Genomic DNA, 21,925 nt, shown 5'->3' on the forward strand with positions numbered 1-21,925 from the left:
TACACAAATTTCTGTTAATGCAACACAAAAGGTACACCCTCATTAAAAGTTTTATTTTCCCCTTGGGCGGTGCCTGTGGCTCAGTGAGTAGGGCGCCAGCCCCATAGGCCGAGGGTGGCAGGTTCAAACCTGGCCCCGGCCAAACTGCAACAAAAAAATAGCCGGGCGTTGTGGCGGGCGCCTGTAGTCCCAGCTGCTCGGGAGGCTGAGGCAAGAGAATCGCATAAGCCCAAGAGTTAGAGGTTGCTGTGAGCCGTGTGATGCCACGGCACTCTACCAAGGGCGGTACAGTGAGACTCTGTCTCTACAAAAAAAGAGAAAAGTTCTATTTTCCCTTTTCCCCTCCTTTCCTTCCTTCATATGAGAAACTCATTTGCCTCCTATTTATAGTGGGGACCTATATGAGTTCATAGCCAAGAGAATATTCTTGGCTTGGAAAAATAATAGTAGGAATTCCAAGCCGTGAATTGGTTACTGGAGCTCTTTGAAAATATGATTTGACAAGCTTTGTCTGCCTTTGTTAAGTAAGTATGAGCAGGAGACCGTAGTTAATACTAGGTGTAGACATGTGAATCTCAAACTATATTTTGTGGTCTAATTTTAAAGCCTGAATTATTTTCTGTCCTTAATTTTATTCAAGGAAGTCGTCTGTCTTTTGGATTAGATATGTACTCAAGCCAACATAGATTCTTTACCCTTCCTTTGTTCCTGCCCAACTAAGCCTTCTCTTACCTTACATTGAATTAAAAAGAAAATTATGAAATAATTCAAATGCAGAGAGGTACAGAGAGTAACATGGACAGAACTTGTGTACCATCATCCATCATTCTACTCTGCTAACTTCAGATTCTATTCAAGGAATATGAAAAACATTACAGGTGTAGCTGATGCCACCTGTGCATCCCTAGCTCGAGTCTTCAGAGATAACTGAAGTTATCCATGTCTTCTTACCATATATATTTACATTCTGTTGAGAACCATAAATAGGTTAACTTCCATCTGTCTATTTGTTCACACTGCATAAGTGTATAGATTGATCTTCAGCTTCTCTTTTCATTAAACATTATATATTTATATATATAAAAAATATATATATATATTTTTCCAGTTTTTGGCCAGGGTTGGGTTTGAACCTGCCATCTCTGGTACATGGGGCCAGCGCCCTACTCCTTTGAGCCATAGGCTCCGCCCCTCAATATTATAGTTTTGAAATTTATACAAGTTAATATATGTGCATTTGGTTAATTTTTTTCACCCCATAGCTCCTTAGCAAAGCAGGGGCTTTTAACTGCTAGATAATTTTAACTGCTTCCTAGTACTTCATTTTTATACTAAAATTAAAAAATTTATCTTTCTAGTTTTGACTTACTTTTTTTTTCAGGATATTTGTGGTATAGTGTTTACTTTTAAAAGTAAGATTTCTTTTTTTTTTTCCATTTTGGTTTGATTTTTTGTGTTTTATTTAAGAAATCTTTTCCTGGTGGCGCCTGTGGCTCAAGGAGTGGGGCGCTGGCCCCATATGCCATGGGTGGTTGGCAAAAAAAAACCGCAAAAAAAAAAAAGAAATCTTTTCCTACCCCAGGTTCCAAAGGATATTTTCTCACATGTTTTGAACTTTGATTTTACTTGTAGTTCTTTAATTGACTAAGAATTTACTTTTATTCAGTGGTGTGAGATGGAAAATCTTTTCTTATGTGAATAGCCAGTTAGTTGTCCCAGCAACACTTGTTGAATAGCCTACCTTTTCCCTTCTAATTTGTGGTGTTCATTTTGCTGATTTGTATCAATCTCTTCTCTGTATTTTATAATATCCAAAAACAGAAAAGTAAAATGAAATCTTGAGCAAAATATCCAAATATTCCAAGCTTTAAATTTGATGCTGAATTTAATTATCTGTGCTTTTTTAAACCCTGTGTGTATGTCAATCCTTGCCTGTTTGTGTAACTCCAGGCAACATTTCTTTGAAAATTGAAATTTGTTTGTACTGACTACAAATTGCCAATACTTTTAATGAAGACTGAATATTTAATATTTAGGCCTGGTGCCAAACACAAAAACACTTTACTTTCTAGCTTTCAGTGAAGACTTCTCAGTTTCTAACAGTTTTCCTTCCTGCTGGCTCTCTGCGGGTTTGACTTCTAGCATGGTAACTGTTAGTTAGAGTGAACTCAGGCTGGGCATGGTGGCTCACGCCTATAATCTCAGCACATTGGGAGGCTGAGGTGGGAGGACAGCTTGAGGCCAGGAGTTTTACACCAGCCTGAAATTTGGCAAAATAGAGAGGCCTCTGTCTCTATAAAAAATAAGAAAAATTAGCCAGGCGTGGTGGTACACACTTATAGTTCTAGCTACTAGGAAGACTGAGGCAGAGAAATCACTTAAGCCCAGGAGTTTAAGGTTGCAGTGAGCTATGATGGTGCCACTATATTCTAGCCTGAATTACAGTGAGAAACACCCTGTCTCTGTTAAAAAAAATTAATAAAGTGAACCCAAAGAGAGAAAATAAAGACAAGACATACCCCATCTGTTTTTGCACATGAATTGCTCTCCATGGAAGGAACAATTGCTAACAATCTGCCTGTTACGTGGTAGAGACCTACCTGAGTACAGCATTCACGTGAGACCACATAGGTCCTTCTGAAGACTGTGAGTGTGAGAATACTGGGACTCTGATGAATAAAAGCCATTCCAGAAGAGCTGATGAATCAGGCTGGGCAAATTCTCTCATAGAACCTTCAGGCAGATTTTCTCAGAAATGCACATTTAGGATAATGCTGGGATATTATGATGATCATGATAATTCTGAATCTTCTTCTTCATTTGGAGATGTTTGCTGAAAGAAACTATCCCAGGCTGCCATTTCTCAGAGATAGTGAGTCCCATCCCCTTCCAGCCATTCTCTGTGCAGTCTACATTATAATTTCATTGCAATCTCTGACATGACAAATATTCTTTATACTTCAGAGATGTCTAATATGATATTCAATGAAACAATGCCCATAGAAATAAAAAAAGATTTTTCCTTAAAGACTTTTTCCCCCCTATTTGACAAATAAGAACAATGAAACTGACCTGTATCTTTTTCTCTTTGGAAGCATAAAACCTTAGAACCAAATTTGAGGCCAGGAGTGCATCCTTGTTCTTTTTCTTTGTTAGCTTATGCTTTCTGCCCTAATTTATCTTTTCCCTGGGCCTAATTTTTTTTTTATTTGCTATGCAGTTAGAGAGCATATAACATCAACCAACTATGGATAGTATATAAAGATTTGACTAAATCTAGACTTAAAAGTAAGTATTCTACATTAAATTTCCAGTATTTGAAACAGTGCTGACTTGGACAGAGCGAAAGAATTCCTTTTCCTGATTTTGTAGCTGTAAGCCTTACATTTTCTTCCTTTCTCAAGAGCCATCACTAACTTTTTTCTCAAGGCCATTTCCAGATTACCTGTCTTGCAGAATCATCATAGACGGATTTAGGAATTTGTGGTCAGCGTTGTATAGGACACATATATTCCCCTCCCCTCCAAATGAGGTATTTTTTATCTATTGCATATTAACTAGTTTTAAGCATGTATTCATCAACCATTCATCAAAGAATTATTAATAGTAATTCTTGTCTGAAGATAGCAAAATGCTAACTCCAGTTAGAATAATGGTGGTGTCTTTTAGTTTAATTAGGAGCTGGTTTTTTGTTTTGTTTCAACTTACTCTTGTGAACAGTTTTAATTAACTTGTTTGTTTTCAATAGAGATTTTAGGTTTAGGTCTGAACTAAAAAATAAACTATTTTTTCTTAATCCAGATAGGACTAAACTCTACATCTCCCATCCTGAGCAAGGAGCTGAATGAAGCCACGAAAGTTCTGCTGGACAGTCTTGGGACTTTGGCCCAGGAGGTAAGTTGTATCTTTCTAGTGGAAGAAAAATGAAATATCCATTGCATCACTTTTTTAAATTCTAAGTCTGGGGAGAGGACAGAGAGGAGGAAGGAGGGACATTGGTGTGCTCCCACCTAATGGGCACAATGTAAGGGCATATGGCATACGTCCTGGGTATGGGACACAACTACCACAGGGACTTTGTCTAACAAATGCAAACATTGTAACCTAATCATTTGTACCCTCATATTAATCTAAAATAAAAAAAATAAATTCTCAGTTTAGCAAGAGGATCCTTTTGATTCGAATATCATATGAGCTATAATAACAACTTTAGTAGTAACATAAGTGATTTAAAAAATGATCTGTTTTATAAAGAATATGTGGCGTTTAAACACAAGGGGATATTATTCAGCCAAAACAGAGAATAAAATCTTGTCATTTGCAGCCACATGGATAGAATGCAAGGTCCCTATGTTAAGTGAATCAAACCAAGGACAAAAAGACAAGTGTTGCATGTTCTCTTACATGTGGGAGCTAAAAAAGTGGGTCTTGGGAAGGTGGAGAGTAGATTGGTCGTTAGTAGAGGCTGAGAGGGATGAAAGGAGTGGGGAGGGAAGAGAAGTGGAATAATGGGTACAAATACCGTTTGAGAGAACAAATAAGATCTAGTGCTAAATTATCAGTTGGGTGACTGTAATTTACAATCGTCTGTTGTATACAGTTGAACCACTATAAGTTAATCACTCAAGGGACTGTAACAAACTGGTTAACACATGGAGGTGATCAACATAAGGAGCTGGGGCTACTGTACTGATATGTACATGTGGTGCGTGTCTGGTCTATGAGAGTTAGGTCGACTTAAGGAGGGTGATCAGTGTAGGGAGGTGGTTCAACTATAGAAGTTCTACTGGATTTGTAAAAAGTAGAATTCTCTCTTTCACCCCTAATGCACTGCTTTGTCTGAGCAGAAACTTCTTCATTTCTTCTTCAGTAACAAGGTGAGACGATCATTTCCGCCCCCAAACACATGGTTGCCAACTGAAGGGAATGACATGGTACCCCTAATTCAACTCTTCCCTGTGTAAATATCTGGTCTCTGAGGTTGGAACAACCTTGGGAACATGGTCTTTTTTTTGAACATTCAGTTGTTTACTTTTTAGATCCACATGTTGACAAATGCATCAGTGTAAACTTTGTCCTTTAAGAGATCAGAGGGCCTGTAGGTACTTGCAAAAGCAGATAATCTTTTCTCTGACTCAGCCAGAGAGTGTGCTCTGCCTCTCTGACTCCCAGCCTTGTTTCGCATTAGGCTTGGAGGCAAAGAACTTTCTGGAGCCCTTATGCTTAAGGAGCTGAGCCAGGGGGCAGTGGTCAAAAGCAATGCATGCCTTAATGTATAGGACATTGGGAAGTAATAATTTGTGGTGAAATTTCCTCAGACTTGATCCAACCTTATACTTAGCTGCTTCTCTAACTTTTTTTTGGTGTGTGCTTATATCTAAGTTGGCCATTTTTTCATGCTTACATCATTATTTCAACATCAAAATTTACTTTGTTTTCTTCCAATAAAAGTATTGCATGTTCATTGTGGAAAATGCAGAACATTTGGAAAATATAGGAAACACCAAGCTTTCACACCGTGGACACTTTAGTTCTTTCTGTCCTGTTTTATTTCCTTTTAATTCTGTTGGTGTGTCTCTGATTGAAAGGGCTTGACTTCTAGGGCCCCTTTTCAGGAGGAGGAGCCCCTTCCAGCCTGTCCTGTGTTACTCTGGTTGTGAAGGTAGTGGAGAAGCTGGACCAACCAAGGCTCTTCCAAGAGGAGAGAGAGAGAACTGTCCTGTGAGCTGACAGTACCACCCCCTGCATTGCTATGGCAGTTTCCTCCCTGACCTGCCCGTTGGTCATTTCTGGCCTTAGAGAAAGCAAAACAGTGACTATAATGTGGAGGCTATCTCTTCACTCAGGATTTGGTGACAGCTGTTTTCTCTTATATCACTGGCCCTGCCTTTTGTCTGGGATAAAGCAATAATTAAAAGCATATGATGTTCTCTTTGCTGATGTGGTAGAAACTTTCTGACTGAACAGTATACATTTTTCTTGGCAGCTGCTCCTTGGGCCCTGCCTGCTCCTGGTCCCAGGATAAGCAAGGACCACCCACTTCTCTCTGCAGAACACCTTCAAGTGCCTTTGATCATAGGTTGCTCTTGGTCTAACTTGCTATTTCTGTGAGACAGATGGAAGAAGACAAATAAATGTACTTGTTTGTTTGGTACTTGGAAAGAAAGTTGATTTTTTTTTTTTCTTTTTGAGACAGAGTCTCACTGTGTCACCCTAGGTAGAGTGCTGTGGCGTCACAGCAACCTCAAAGCCTTGGGCTCAAGCTGTTCTCTTGCCTCAGCCTCCGAAGTATCTGGGACTACTGTTGCCACCACAATGCCCAGCTATTTTTTTATTGCAGTTGTCATTGTTGTTTAGCAGGCCCGGGGCTGGGCTTGAACTCGTCAGCTCTGATGTGTGTGGCTGGTGCCATAACTACTGAGCTACAGGCGCCGAGCTAGAAAGTTGATTGTTTTGACCAAATCACAATCCTTGAAAGGAAAAGAACAAGGGAGCCACCATTTTCTTTTTTTTTCTGAGACAAAGTCTAACTTTGTCACCCTCTGTCATAGCTCACAGCAACCTCAAACTCCTGGGCTTAAGTGATTCTCTTGCCTTAGCTTCCCAAGTAGCTGGGATTATAGGCACCCGCCACAATGCCCAGTTTTTTTTTTGTTGTTGTTGTTTGTTTAACAGACAGGTTTGAACCCACTAGCCCCAGAGCATGTGGCTGGTGTCCTAACCACTGAACTACAGGTGCCCAGCCAGAGCCACCATTTTCTGAAGGCTACTTTGGTTCAGGCAGCTTCCCAGTTCCCTGTGTGACCCACACGACAAACCTGGAGTGGGTCTTATTGTGCTCATTTTATAGATGACAGGGGGGCTCAGTTAAGTTTGTTAACTTGCCCATGGTTACTCACAGAGTAACTGACAAACCTGGGATTTGAACCCAGGACTGTTGGGCTCCAGAGCCTATATTCTTGACTGCTTTGAGATGACCTTTAATAGTAACTGGGATGGAAAGGAGACCTTTCAAAGAGAAAAAAAAGTATTAAAAGGGCCTAGAAATTCAGTGGAAATGGGGACTCGAGGTGTCCCAGACAATTGGGAGGGCAGGACAGGGAGGCAACATATTAGAAATCTGGCCAGCACCACCCGGGTCCCTGGCATGTTGGGAACTCAGCACTGAATACACTAATGTCCCTGTTCCTATGGGGCTGAGTGACAGACACTCAGCAGATGTTTGTCAAACACCACCAGTATCTATGGACCAGAGGACGAAGGGTCCCCCTCCCTTGGAGTCAGAGAGCGTGTTGAGATGAGTCTGGAGCACGAGCTGAGGTGTAGGAGAATGCGTAGGAGTTTGTCCCTAAGATGGGTGCTGGAAAAGCCAACCATTTAGAATCACTCAGTAATATATGGTACCTCTGTCCAAAAATCGGCTGTCTTTACGTGGGTAGAAGTTTATTTTTTTGATTGTGGTGTGGCGGAATAGTAGAGAGGCGGCCTGTGGAAAAAGAAGTGAGTGGCCTTTACCCGCTTTTGTTTAGAAGTCTCTGGGGCCGTTGCATTAACCAACAAAAAGAAAGGTGGTCTGGTTACCTGTCCCCTCTCCATCCATAAACCCCATGCAGGTAATGAAAAGGTAAAGTAAGGAAAATCTGTCCACCCAGTTGTGTTCTTTTGTAGTTGCTACATGCTCCCTCCCTGGAGACATCAATCTTGGTGACATCCGGCCTGGCCTTGGAAAGCCTTGTTCCCATCTGGAGAGCCTTGTTCCCATCTAGAGGCATAAGGCAAGGGTTAGGACCTAGAGTGTCCAGGACCATATTATTCATAAGAACCAGCAGGCTGTGCAGTAGAAAGCTGGGCACATGCTGTTCTCCAGGGTGGGGACAGGGTCCTGCCACCCATCCCCCCAGCCTTCCATGGCTCAGTCTTCCTGGGTGGTGAAAACGTGTAGTGACATTCAAGGAAGGGGCTTTATTAATGTTTTATTGTGAAGTTTATGAAAATACAAAGTGCTCTATAAATATTTAATAATAGTGATTGAGCTAAGAATCCCACAAGGTGCTAGAGTACCTTTGTATGTGAGACAGAGCACCGTTGGGATCATGGATGGTTGTTGAGTGTAAATCACAGACAGCCCTGGCTGCCTGGGGCTTCAGACTCATGCTGCAGGGCTGTTCCGTGCAGGCCACCCTCTCACGCAGTGAGCAGTTGACTCCTCACCACACACTGGTTTAGCTTCATCATCTTGATGAGAAATTGGGCACTCAGAGACGTGATGTGACTTTTCTTAGGCTATAAGCTAGTGAGGGACATAGCTAGGATTCAAACTCGGGTTTCTCACCTTATACTTTTTCCACTGCTTGATACTTTTCTGAGACCAGGATAGGGAACATCACGCACAGAACCTTTGTTTCCAAGGTGGAGAAGGCTCCTCAGTTTCCTCACTGAAGTTTGAGTTATTTTAGAAATGAGCCCATGGTCAGGGTGTAGCATTCTCTTCTACAAACCAGAAGAGAATCCCAATCAAAGCTCACCCAAGGAGCTCTGCTGATGTCTAGGCTGTGCTTCTCAAACTTTAATGGGCATAGGTCTGCACAGGGATCTCAGAACCTGCATTTCAAACAGTCTCTCAAATGATGCTGATGCTGGTCATCCCTGGACCACCAAAGGGACAGCCAGGTTCTGGCAAGCCTGTGGTTACAAGACTTGGAGATGACATCAGACAAGATAAGTTCTAGGCTTTGAGAGGTCAGGAGAATAAGATGTTTCTCTATCTTTTCTGTTCCCAACCCTTGCTCTGCCCTCCCTGCCTCCTTTCCCCTACTTCCTCCTTTCCTCTGGTCCTGACGCCAGCTGTTCAGCATGCGGAGCTGGAGCGACATGCGGCAGGAAGTGATGTTTCTGACCAATGCGAACGGCTCCAGCTCCTCCACCCAGATATACCAGGCCGTGTCTCGCATCGTCTGTGGCCATCCCGAGGGCGGGGGACTGAAGATCAAGTCCCTCAACTGGTATGAAGACAACAACTACAAGGCCCTCTTTGGAGGCAATGGCACTGAGGACGATGCTGACACCTTCTATGACAACTCTACTAGTGAGTGTTTGTGCTGACCGAGGCCCCCTCCCCATTCCTGCCTTTGTTGTGGACTCTGCTGTTCATCTCCTCCCTGGGTGGCATCATTAGACATCGGCTTGCCTGTTTGTCCACTAGACCATGATCTCCTGGAGCAGAGAAGCTTTTTCAATCAGTTAGCTGTCCCCTGGCACATCCCAGGTGCACACTAGTGTTTATCAACTGAATTCATGATTGAAAGCCACTCTCCTGGTTTTCTGGAGGAGTTACGTAAGAAGGTGGCTCTCAGTTAATCAAGGATGAGATAACTGGCTGAAGGACAAATCCTGCATGATGTCACTTTCATGTGCAATCTAAAAAAAAAAAAAATCGAACTTAGCAGGGGGTAGGAATGGGGGTTCCCAGGGGTTGGGGGAGCGGTGGGGGAGATGTTGGGCAAAAAGTACCAAGTGACAGTTATGCACGATGAGTGAGTTCGGGAGAGCTAATATACTGTGTGGTGACTGCAGTGGGTAATACTGTATAGTGCACTTGAAATTTGCTTAGAGTAAGTCTTAAGTGTTCTCCCTGCAAAAAAAAAAAAAAAAACAAAGCAACTATGAGGTAATGCATGTATTAATAGCTTGGCTGTGGTGATCATTTGACAATACATATACATATATCAAAGCATCACACGGTATGCCTTAAATATGTACGGTTTTTATTTCTCAATTACAACTCAGAGCTTGAAAAAAATATTTTTAAAAAGGTTGACATGCTGATCTTTTTATTATTATTATTACCATTGAGAAACTTTATAATAAATATGTAAATAACAGTAACAATAGTAACAACAGCTAACATTTAGGTAAAATTTCCTATGTACTTTGCATCCTATTTAAGTCATCTCAGTTTTCCCTCATGATAATCCTACAGGGAAGATTCTATAACCCCACATTTCATAGGCTCAGAGAGGTTGAATGGCTTGTCAAAGCCATGTCAGAGTTAATCCACAAGAGTCAGGATTCTGTCTGGTAAACCACACCACATCTAAATTACCTGTTAATGGTGGCACGTGCGTACTGTCACACTCCCCTCACACGGGGCATTTGATCTGCTGTTTGTTTCTCCTTCTTAGCTGTCAGGCAGTGTTACAGAAACTGGTAACTCTAGCTCCACTCCCCACACTTAAGCAGTTTTACAGGTATATGTGTCCTGTGGCTGGTGGCAGCAGAGAGCCAGTGTTACAGTTTTAGACAATGACATCCTTTTCTTTGAAAACGTGGTGCAGGTGACACTTTCTCCATTTCCAACTTCCGGGGTGTCTTTCAGACACTGAGTGAGGCAGATTTTTGTGCATTACTATAACACAAGAACCTTTTATTCTTCTCCGAAGTAAAGCACTCCAGACATTTGTAAGTTGCCTTACAAGCCGGAAGAGGGTGGTATTGCAGGCAGCTTTATGAAAGGCCATGTCCTCCCCACCACCCTTGCAAGTTGACCTAAGGAAGCCTCCATTGCACGACAGATAGAATTGTGAGCAAATGGCCTTTTAAGAAATCTTGTTATCTTTGCAGCATATAAAGGATACTTGATATCTTAAAAAGCGTCAAAAGTCCTACATGAAATTAAAAAAAAAAATCAAGAATCCTTCCTTCTGGATAATCAAGCACATTTGTGTGTTATTTGGGTTTTATTAAATATAGATTTACCAGTGATGAGATCTATTAGTGAAAGAGAAAATTTTGGGTTTTCTTGAAAATTAAAGTCTGAATTTAGCTTTCTGGTTGTCCCTCAAAAGTCCTGTTTTCAGTGAAAACAGAGCAGTGAGGTTGGCGTGAGAGTATGAATCTGGCATTATGAGAGTTTGTGCATAGGAAAAACATGTTTCTATATCATCGAAGTTGTGAGTAATCCATCAGCAGGGTTAGTACAAGCTGATTATTTATCAAGCATCATTCTGGAGGCTTTGTAGATAACATCAACTTTACTTTTACAGAGTAACAAACTGAGCCTCAAACAAGTAAAGTTATTTGTTATATAACAGCTCAGTGGAATAGCTGGGATTTGAACCCAGACTGACTGTCTGCTCTAAAACCTTTGTAAGTTTCTACAAGTATATGACCATGCATATGAAATCTTGTCTGCCATCTTCTTTGTAGCTCCTTACTGCAATGATTTGATGAAGAATTTGGAGTCTAGTCCTCTTTCTCGCATTATTTGGAAAGCTCTCAAGCCTCTACTTCTTGGGAAGATCCTGTATACACCTGACACTCCAGCCACAAGGCAGGTTATGGCTGAGGTAAGCTGTCCCAGCCCAAGACTCTCTGACAGAGTCTTTCTAAACTTAGAGGCATAAAAGTAAAGTTGTTCGTGAGTATGTTCGTGGATTTTCTGGGACTCCTAAACAGTGAAAACCTCAAGGCTGGTCCAGACGAGAGCTAACTGTTTAGGGCCACTGTCCCAGCCCTGGGTATTTGAATCATAGCTACATGCTCACGTTTCTTGGGGGATGGAGGAGGACTGGTACAGAGTTACTGTGATGGGGTATTTTCGGGGTGCTCATCATCTTTGCCTCTCTTTCATTTTTCTGTGGCCCCTGCTCCCCACCTGACTCCAGGTGAACAAGACCTTCCAGGAACTGTCTGTATTTCATGATCTGGAAGGCATGTGGGCAGAACTCAGCCCCAAGATCTGGACCTTCATGGAGAAGAGCCAAGAAATGGATCTTGTTCGGGTGAGCATCTCTCTGATTACCATGTGCCTGCTTAATACTAGAGCGGTGAGCTTCTGGTCACTTCCCCAGAAGTGACTGAGTTGAGAATCCATTGAGTTTACCCAGGGCCACTCCCTGTCTGGCCATGGAGTGTAGATGACATTGTGTATATTAGCATCAATGTCTGTTAGGGGGGTCAAATGTCAATTTTCTATGATATTTTCTGGGGAGCGCTGGTGTTTGGAAGTAGAGTTAGGTGATTGCAGGACCCTATTTTCATTTCTGAGCCAACCACAGTGTCTTCTTTAGCCTCCCTATGTCTTGGTAGGCCTTGAAGGAGGTGTGGGAGCAGAGGTGTGATCTGACATACTCATCCCCAAGGCATTGCCTGAGTGCCAAGCTGCTGTGCTTCTGAGCCACTTGAAAGGGATAAGTGCTTGGAAGACAATTGGATTCAAATGCGGAGTTGTCTGAGCAAAAACAGAATGTCTCCTCTGCCTGAGCCTGAGTGTGTTTAATCACATCTTTTCTGCTTTGGGCTGAGTCAGAGAATCATTAGTCTGTTTCCTATTATTGTGATAAGGGAGGCCTCTTCTTTTTGATTCTACTGCTATGAAGAAGTAGGAGAGAATTTGGTCAGTTTCTCATCTTGAACCTCATCTATTCTATGGGTGGCTGGGCATTAGAGGCCATAATATGGAGAAAACTCTCCTAAACTTCAGGACTATTCCCTGACCCCATGGGAGGCAGGTTGTTAAGGAAAAGACTCCCAGGCTAGAGAAGCCAGTTTCCTTTGCTGACTAGTTCAGTAACAGATAAGAAGAATTCTCCAGTTCCTTGGGGCCTTTAAAAACAAGAGACTTGGTGAGAAAAGCATGGGCAGTAATTTGTACAGATTGACTGACTAACAGTAATAGCTCATGCCCCTCAAGTGTGGGTCTCTGTTGGACGCCAGCCTCTCCTCCATCAGGGCTCATGTGATGTAGCCATGCATAGCACTGAAGAACTAAGTGTAGTCTCAGGCTTTCCTCCTGGTCATTTCCTTGGAATCCATATTTCTTCTAGCTGGACTTTTTCTTTTTGTCTGGGTCTCAGAGGATGATGAGGAGCCCTATTGAAGAGACTCATTAAGTTTTGATTTGTGGACAAATAGATGCTTCCCTACACTTAAATTGAGAGTTTGCCTTGGATGCTTCGAAGACAAGTAGATACATTATTCTGAAAGGACAGATGAAGTGAAGAGAAAAGGGGGATGGCTGAAAGCAGAGACCAGGGAGAAGGAGATCCCAGGCCTAATGCAAGAGGCGAGGCCTGGTAACTGGCTGATTATGAGGCAGTGAGAGAGAGGGAGGCAGCAGGATGTTTCCTGATTTCTAGCTGAGTGGGTGGTGGGGATGTCCAGAAGGCTGATGGCTCCTGGGGTCCACAGTACAGGATATTGGTCAGGCTGGAGACACAGACTAGGGGAGAGTCAGCCTATGAATGGAAGAAAATGACTTTCTTCCTTTTCTTAAGGATTGTTTATTTAACTCTATATGCATGGCGTGGGCTTCTCATCCCCTGAAGCCTGGTGCCTGGTACACAAGGTGATGCTGAGACTTCTGCTTGTGTGAGTGGCTCTTACCTTTCTGCTGCCTCTGGCTCTGTCTACACCCATTGCTTCACACCCCTGATCCAGAGGCACCTACTGTCACGGAACCTACTGACACCAATTTGCTCTCTTTTCTGAGCTTCTCTTGGTATTCCCCAGGGCAATTTTAGGTCTCTCGGTCCACTCCAGCATCCAAGAGTGGCTGTGTGACCAGTGATCTCACTGGGCACATTGTTCTGGTCTTGCTGTCGTCAGCCATACTGCTCAGAAGCCACCCTGGGCAGGGCAGACCTCACCTCAGATATCACATCTCTTTATTGTGTTCTTTTTTGTTCATTTCCAATTCACAAATAAGTGGTTTCAGTATTACTAACCCTTGCGTCTCTGAAGTTTTAGGGGGTACAATTTTTGTACTTGTTACATTAACAAAAAATACAGATATATATCTTACTGAGGATGGTATAAATTGTTATTCCCTACCAGAAAGCAATTTAGGATGAAAATTTTAAGAGCCATAAAAAATGTACTATCCTGTGTACCTCCATTCTACATACCCCCCCAGGGTGTAGCCTACAGAAATAATTGTAAAGAAGTCACCATGTGAGAGACAACATTATTACTACATTAATTGTTATTGTGAGAAATTAGAAATAGACAAAATGCTCTGCAGTGTGGGAATTATTAATGAAATTATAGTATAAACACTCTGTAAAGTCATTATGCTCCCATTAACATAATAAGATGAAACCACAAGGGGGAAGAAGCTTATAATAATAAAAATAAAGCTGATTTTACAAAGTAGCAGTTTTCAGACCCTTGGAGATTCCAGGCTAGTAGAGCCAGGGCTTCCTCTTTCCTCTTGAAGCTGCGATAGGAATTGCAGATGCTGCCCCTGTTGCTGAGTTTGCAGCGGCTGCCATTGCGGTAGCACATCTGTGCAGGCCTCTGCCTCAGCACCTCTGGGTCTGCACGTAGAGTACCAGATTGATTTGGCTTTCTCTTTCACATTGGCCCATGTGAGGAACCAACTGGTAAGGAAGTAAGAAATGGAAAAATAGGCTCAGCGCCCATAGCTTAGTGGTTAGGGCACCGGCCACATACACCAGGGCTGGTGGGTTTTGAACCTAGCCCGGGCCTGCTAAACAATGACAACCACAACAAAAAAATAGCGGGGCATTGTAGCGGGTGCCTGTAGTCCCAGCTACTTGGGAGGCTGAGGCAAGAGAATTGCTTGAGTCCAAGAGTTGGAGGTTGCTGTGAGCTATGACTCCCTGGCACTCTACTGAGGGCAACATAGTGAGACTCTGTCTCAGAAAAAAAAAAGAAAGAAATGGAAAAATTAATCATCTTTGCATCATGGCCCATATGTCCTGCAGTTGGAAAAGATTGTACTTTAGTTGGTGAACCAGTAGCATTATTTTCTAAAATCAGGCAGTAAAAGTCAGTTCAGTCTAGAGATAGAGGTTTTCTGTGGGATCTTTGGATGTCGTCTTAAAAGAGGAAGGTGGCATAACGTAGTGGGGAGGTAGCTAGAATCAGAGGCCCTATACTTCATATTATGGCTTTGCTACTTATTAGCTGTGTGACCTTGTATTAGAGACTTGACCTCTCTGAACTTCAGTTTTCCCATCTGTAAAGTGGGAAATAATAAAAGGTACCCACTTCATGGAGTTGTGTGAGATAAGCCGTATCAATCATTCAACATAGTAACTATACAGAGTAAATATTAATATTATTCTTGTTATTATACTTAATACTGCAAAGGGAGCTATTTGGTATAGTGGAAAGCCTGTGGACTCTGAAATCAGACTGGTCTTTGCGTCTCAGCTCTATAGCTCCATACTTTTTAGCATTATGACCCAACCTTGGTTAGAATCACATTCTTTTTTTATTCCAACCCTCAGTCTTTTCACCTGTAAAGTGGGGGTGCTTATCGACCTCACAATTTTCTGTGAAGATAAAACACAGAGGCAATATGTGAAAGTGTTTTGTTCTTTATATAGTTCTTTCCAAGATGTAGTTGATATTTATTGCTTGTACTTTCTTGCTGGAATGGCAGATGCTGTTGGAGAGCAGAGGCAATGACCGGTTTTGGGAACAACAGTTGGATGGCTTAGATTGGACAGCCCAGGACATTGTGGCTTTTTTGGCCAAGTACCCAGAGGATGTCCAGTCTGATAATGGCTCTGTGTACACCTGGCGAGAGGCTTTAAATGAGACTGACCAGGCAATCCAGACTGTATCACGCTTCATGGAGGTGAGGATCTATTGTGCAGAGCATTTAGAAAAGGCTTTGCAACATCTTTCTCTGAGATGTTGCAGTAAGGTTCAGGCAGGAGGAACATTCAGAAATAATATGTAATCTCATTTACAGCAGTATCCTTCAAGCTTAACACAGGGTATGGTGTACATAGGTGCTCAATAAATGTCAGTTGAGGCTGGATGCCTGTGGCTCAAGCGTCTAAGGCGCCAGCCATATACACCTGAGCTGGCGGGTTTGAATCCACCCTGGGCCCGCTAAACAACAATGACGGCTGCAACCAAAAAATAGCCGGGCGTTTTGGTGGGCACCTGTAGTCATAGTTACTTGGGAGGCTGAGACAAGAGAATCGCTTAAGCACAGGAGTTGGAGGTTGCTGTGAGCTATGATGCCATAGCACTCTACCCAGGACAACGGCTTGAGGCTCTGTCTCAAAAAAAAAAAAAAAAAAAGTCGAGTGGTTGAACAAGTAAATAAATCAACCTAACTCTAGCTCAATTGAGTATAGACCCAAGAGTGTTTCTAGACATTGTCTTCCAGGTTTTCCTATGTTATCATATCTCAGGCCCTAAGGGCAACAAAGCATTCCTTCTAAAAGGCATTATTTATGAAACTTAGTTAAAATTTAATTATGGACAGATTAAATTTTTAAAATTTAGTCCTTAAACATTACATCACTTAGTAGGGACAAAGCAAAGCTTTTTTGGTCTGGTTGGTTGGTGGTTAGTTGTTGTGACTCAAAATTGCTAAGAAAACAGAGAGGAAAATAAGATGTGGTCATTGTTTCAACTGCTTTCCCTTCACAAAGATCAGTCCAGGTAACTTATCTCTAAATATGCCTAGGATTTCTCTTAAATATCAGCTAAAAACCACCATGATCCATACTTGGTTAAAAATTGGAAAGCTGCTTTAGAGAGTGAGGATAAATAACCCTGCAGTCAGTTCTTGCTCTGTGGGGTAGGACCTGTCTTGGTCACTGTCTATTGTCCTGGCCACCTGTGTTCTCATGAAGGCTGTTCTCCCACCAGTGTGTCAACCTGGATAAGCTGGAGCCCATTCCCACAGAGGTCCGGCTCATCAACAAGTCCATGGAGCTCCTGGATGAGAGGAAGTTCTGGGCTGGGATTGTGTTCACTGGAATTACTCCAGGCAGTGTTGAGCTGCCCCATCATGTCAACTACAAGATCCGAATGGACATTGACAATGTGGAGAGGACAAATAAAATCAAGGATGGGTAAGCATGATCCTATCCTACCAGCTTGGTCTTGGGAATGTCAGGAGCAGCTATCATGACTGGAGGTACTTCATTTTAACTAGTAACTTGGTAGAAATTAAACAAAAAATTGAAATTTGGTGGCATGAGGTTGGTGAAATTGACACGTTCCTTGCTGAAAGGTATTATTTCAAAGGCCACAAAAATTTCACTGTGTTTTCATTCAGCATTTCTACTCCAGTGAATTAATCTCAAGGAAGTAAGTCAACAGAAAAAACAAAAGAAGAAAAAAAAAAACTTTAGGTTTTCTGTAGTAGTGTCCTTCATATTTATGAACAAGGGCAAACAACCAATAAAGAGGAAATCATTAAGCAAATTTTGGTACATTCACTTGATACAATGTTAGGTGATGCAATGTTAGCTGATGGAAGGTAAAAAAAACAAACAAACAGTATGTTCGTTCTGATTGTATGCCTATTGAGACCAGAAAGAAACATATAAAAATAGGGGCTGGGTAAGATGGTGGGATTATGGGGGATTGGATTTTTTTTTCTGGTATTGTTCTAAAGGAATGTTGGAGCACCTGTGGTTTGCTTTTAGGTACTGGGACCCTGGTCCTCGGGCTGACCCCTTTGAGGATATGCGGTATGTTTGGGGTGGCTTCGCTTACCTGCAGGACGTGGTGGAGCAGGCAATTATCAGGGTGCTGACGGGCACCGAGAAGAAAACCGGTGTCTACGTGCAGCAGATGCCCTACCCCTGTTACGTCGATGACATGTGAGTCACCCACAAACCATCCTCTCTATTTAAACACCTAATACTGTGCTAGGTGGAGAGTGTGTATGGGTGTGTGTGTGTGTGTGTGAGAATGATCTGGAAATACATCATCAGATGTGGGTGTCAGTGGTCTCAGCCCTTGTCACAGACAAACATACATGTGCACATACTAGTAATCCTCCCTTCTTGTCCAGTTACTACCACTTTTATTTTTTATATTCTACTTTTTTGGCTAAAATTTGCACAGTCTGTGATTTTCAAATGTGTTATAACAAATATGTGTAAGCACGTGGATGCACCTACCCCCAAACCCAGAAACAGCAGGCTGGACTCCTCAAAGCAGACTGTGTACATTGGCTCACTTCTTTTGCCTCAATGGTAAGCTACATTATGGAACGACCCAAACAAAATTGAGCAAAGCTTCATTATATTAGACTTTGTAAATAATCTTTTAGTGCTTAGTCACTAAGCTGCCAAGTTCTCATTGTGGGAATTATGGCTTTGGATGTAATCATTTCTTAAAAGACAGAGTGGGCAGAGGTGTAGTTATTGCAGACATTTGAAATACAAAATGTCTCTTCCAAATCCCAAAAATTCCCTGATTGTCTATTGATGGTGGTGGTGGTAGGGTGTGTACGTATAGATATCAGGGCACAAAGGAGCATGGTTTCTCTCCTTGTGTTTGCTCTCTTTTGCACTGAACAGCCTATTTCCTCATATGGCTGTCTCTAGTTTTTACAGGCTGCCAGAGTTATCCTGGTTTTCACCCTCAAAAATAGCTAGAATTTTCCAAAGACCCTTAAGGCAAGGTTTACTCTAGGAAGGATGTCTGAAGATGAGGTCATGAAAGTTAAGGGGCATTAAGAACCTTTGCCTGTTGTTACATGATAAGTGCATTCAGAGGAAAGCTGGGACTAGAACCTCAAGTTTCAGGGTCCAAAATCTGGGTCCCTTTTACTTTGCAGCTCTGCATTTCCTATTCTAGTTTGGAATCTGAAATACTACTGGCAAGAGCTGCCTGAAGTGTATTTCTGCACTGTGATAAAAGTTACACAAGTTGATAGTGAGATGATCTTGGAGGTGTTGAACTTTCATGACAAAGTTGGTTTTCTTGTTTTGGCTTTCAGTACTTTAAAATAATCCACCTTTTTTAAACTTAATGACATCTCCAGTTACCTAGTAACTAAAATAAGCCTCTGAAGGAACGTTGCTTGATGACACTTGTTAGCTTAGGTTTTATCACTATGTCACACTGCTCATGAAGTGTTCCACGACCTGTGCATTTCAGAGTCCTAGGGCCTGCTCCTCTGTGGTCCAGGCTCAGAGGCCATGGCCATGACGCTGGCCCACACATATCTTTCATTCTCCCCTGCCCTTCCTTGGGGCCTCAGCTTCCTGCGAGTGATGAGCCGCTTAATGCCACTTTTCATGACGCTGGCCTGGATCTACTCTGTGGCGATGATCATCAAGGGCATTGTGTATGAGAAGGAGGCACGGCTGAAAGAGACCATGCGTATCATGGGCCTGGACAACGGCATCCTCTGGTTTAGCTGGTTCATCAGTAGCCTCGTCCCTCTGCTCGTGAGCGCGGGCCTGCTGGTGGTCATCCTGAAGGTGAGGCGGCCTCACTCTCTCTTCTCTGCCAGAGAATTTCTAAACAGCCCAACATGGGTTAACGGAGCAGGAGAGGAAAGCCCAGGACTCTGGGAGGGAAGGGTTCCTAGGTGGCATTTTCTGCAATTTCTTCAATTTATGGTTGGGGAAAATGAGGCTCACAGAGGGGGCCCAGGGTCAGCTCAGCTGGTTAGCAGCTAAGCAGGACAAGATCCCAGGGTTCATGCTTCTCAGGCAGGTGCACAATCAGATGCAACATGCCATCTGCTTGGCAGTGGCTCATGGCAGCATCTGAGAGCTGTTTATTTTTTTAGGTGTATTGGGTGATGATTCTTTCTGAGTTCCTATAAATGTTAATTAGAAGGATGTATATTGTCACAGGTTAGATTGTCTGGAAGCAATGTCTAAAACAGTTTGATGTGTGTGGGCATTTATTAGGAATTACCATCTGTTGAAGGGATATGGTGGACGTAGGGTTGGCAGAGGGAGGAGTTGGGCTGTGACTCAGCGCCAGGCCCACAGGGCGCTTGGGAATATACAACTCATGGGAGTTTTTCTTTGAGCTAAAATATCCAGCCTTTTGTGCTCTTCTGAGGCTTCCTTCTCTGACATTACCTGCCCCGGCCACTTTGATTGATCACTGGATGTGGGCTGCTCTGGGAAGGGTGGGTCCCAGGGCTCTGTGGCTCTCTGAAGCTGTGATAATCCCAGGGATGCTGACATGCGGGCAAGAAGCCCTCCCTTAGAGAGAGCTCTGGGAAGTGCAGTTATATGTCTTCCTTGTATATTAATGTATTCATTAATTTTCTTTCTCCATGAGCATTTCATGTAAGGAAGCATCATGTAAAAATAAATGTCATTGTAGAAAGAGGGAGTGTGAAGAGATAGGAAGTAACATTTAATACTAGCTACCATCTGTTGCAAAGGAGCACTTATTGATTGCCAAGCATTGTTTAAGTACCTCACATGGGCTGCCTTATTATGTCCTTATGAAACAACTCATTTCATACACCAGGAAATGAGGCAAAGGAGGGCCTAGGACTTCCCTGAGGTTACATTGCAGGATGGCAGAGCCAGAATTGGAGAGAAGTTCTTGCTAAAAGCAGACATCTCCCTCATGCTCAGATATCTAACCAATATCTATACTGGGCCAAGGGGTGGTGGTCCTGTGGCTGGCTCACGAGAGCCACTCTGCAACAACTGCATGTTGGCAGGTCCTGCAGAAATACATACAATGACCAGAGACAAGTTCAACATATCCACAAGAGTTTGGATGATTGTGGAAATCCATAGTTATCAAAGGGTAAATTAAGGTTGCCTGACCATTTTTTTTTTTTGAGAGCAGAGTCATATGTGACACTATCTCCCATAACTCTTTCTAAAAGGAGATACCAGTTAATATTACCTATCAAAGAAACAAAAAGCAGATTAGTCCTTTGAGATGAACTAGAAAGCCCTGGACTCTTCCTAATTCGGTTGTTATTTTTCTGTGTAGTCTTGGGTAAGTTTCTCTTCTCTAGACCTCAGTTTCCTCATCAGAAAAGTGAACAACATTATACCTCTGCCTTGTATCTGAGATGAGTATGAACACCCTGACTTTCCCCCAGAGATCACACAAGTGAGTGCTTAGGCTTCTCAAGGCAGCCCCTATCATGGGTCTCTTCCCTCCCAGTTAGGGAACCTGCTGCCTTACAGCGAGCCCAGCGTGGTGTTTGTCTTCCTGTCGGTGTTCGCCGTGGTGACCATCCTGCAGTGCTTCCTCATCAGCACACTCTTCTCCAGAGCCAACCTGGCGGCAGCCTGTGGGGGCATCATCTACTTTATGCTGTACCTGCCCTATGTCCTGTGTGTGGCATGGCAGGACTACGTGGGCTTCACACTCAAGATCTTCGCTGTGAGTACCCCTGGCCCTCTGCAGTGGCTGCCATCATGGCCACCCCAGGCATTTGGCCTTGCTCTGGGATCGCTGAGGAGAAGCAGCAATCTGGGAGCAGGGGTTGAGAGTCTTAGTTCTGGCCGAGTGCTGTGGCTCACTCCTGTAAGCCTAGCACTCTGGGAGGTGCTGAGGAGGGTGGATCCTTTGAGCTCAGAAGTTTGAGACCAGCCTGAGTAAGAGCAATACCCTATCTCAATACCCCGAAAAATTAGCCAGGTGATGTGGCAGGCACCTGCAGCTACTTGGGAGGCTGAGGCAAGAGGATCACTTGAGCCTAGGTGTTTGAGGTTGCTATGAGCTATCATGCCACAGCACTCTAGTCTGGGATAATAGAATGAGATTCTATCTAAAAAAAAAAGAAAAAAGAAAAGGAAAGAAAAGAGTCTCAGTTCTACATGCTAAGCTCTGTGGGAAAGTGGGGATTATGTTTTATTAGATTGTTTACTTTTAGTCCTCTCTATGTTGAATTGAGTTGAAGGGAATTTTTCAGGGAGCTGACTGGGGATGAATGGCTTTAGGCAGTATGTGCCATCTCCACCCTTTATCTCCTAGCTCTGTTGGCCATGGTAATCTTGCCACAAAGTCAAGTCACAGATAGAGCTGAAAACTCTGGAGGGTCAGAAATGACTCCTCCTTGACCCATGTCTTCCTTCGTGTCTAGCAGAGTGTTTTGCTTGAGAAGTCGTGTCTGAACTGCACGAGACTAAGGAGCAGATGTCCCATCTTCCCAGCAATCTCTGACTTGGACACATCTCTCCCTTGTACAGAGTAGGAG

General features: G+C 43.0%; 1 protein-coding gene across 2 annotated transcripts in view; it reads left to right on the forward strand.

The window, feature by feature from the left end:
- ABCA1 (ATP binding cassette subfamily A member 1) overlaps positions 1-21,925 on the forward strand; it is a 134,016-nt gene that overhangs the window by 66,900 nt on the left and 45,191 nt on the right. For both annotated transcript variants that reach the window (XM_053567077.1, XM_053567086.1), the window contains 9 exons: positions 3,802-3,894; positions 8,845-9,085; positions 11,206-11,345; positions 11,664-11,780; positions 15,410-15,607; positions 16,639-16,844; positions 17,424-17,600; positions 18,992-19,214; positions 20,887-21,108. In XM_053567077.1, coding sequence (XP_053423052.1) covers positions 3,802-3,894; positions 8,845-9,085; positions 11,206-11,345; positions 11,664-11,780; positions 15,410-15,607; positions 16,639-16,844; positions 17,424-17,600; positions 18,992-19,214; positions 20,887-21,108 — 1,617 coding nt within the window. The remainder of the gene's footprint in view (positions 1-3,801; positions 3,895-8,844; positions 9,086-11,205; positions 11,346-11,663; positions 11,781-15,409; positions 15,608-16,638; positions 16,845-17,423; positions 17,601-18,991; positions 19,215-20,886; positions 21,109-21,925) is intronic.

Source organism: Nycticebus coucang, chromosome 2, assembly GCF_027406575.1.
Source record: "Nycticebus coucang isolate mNycCou1 chromosome 2, mNycCou1.pri, whole genome shotgun sequence".
Lineage (NCBI taxonomy): Eukaryota > Metazoa > Chordata > Mammalia > Primates > Lorisidae > Nycticebus > Nycticebus coucang.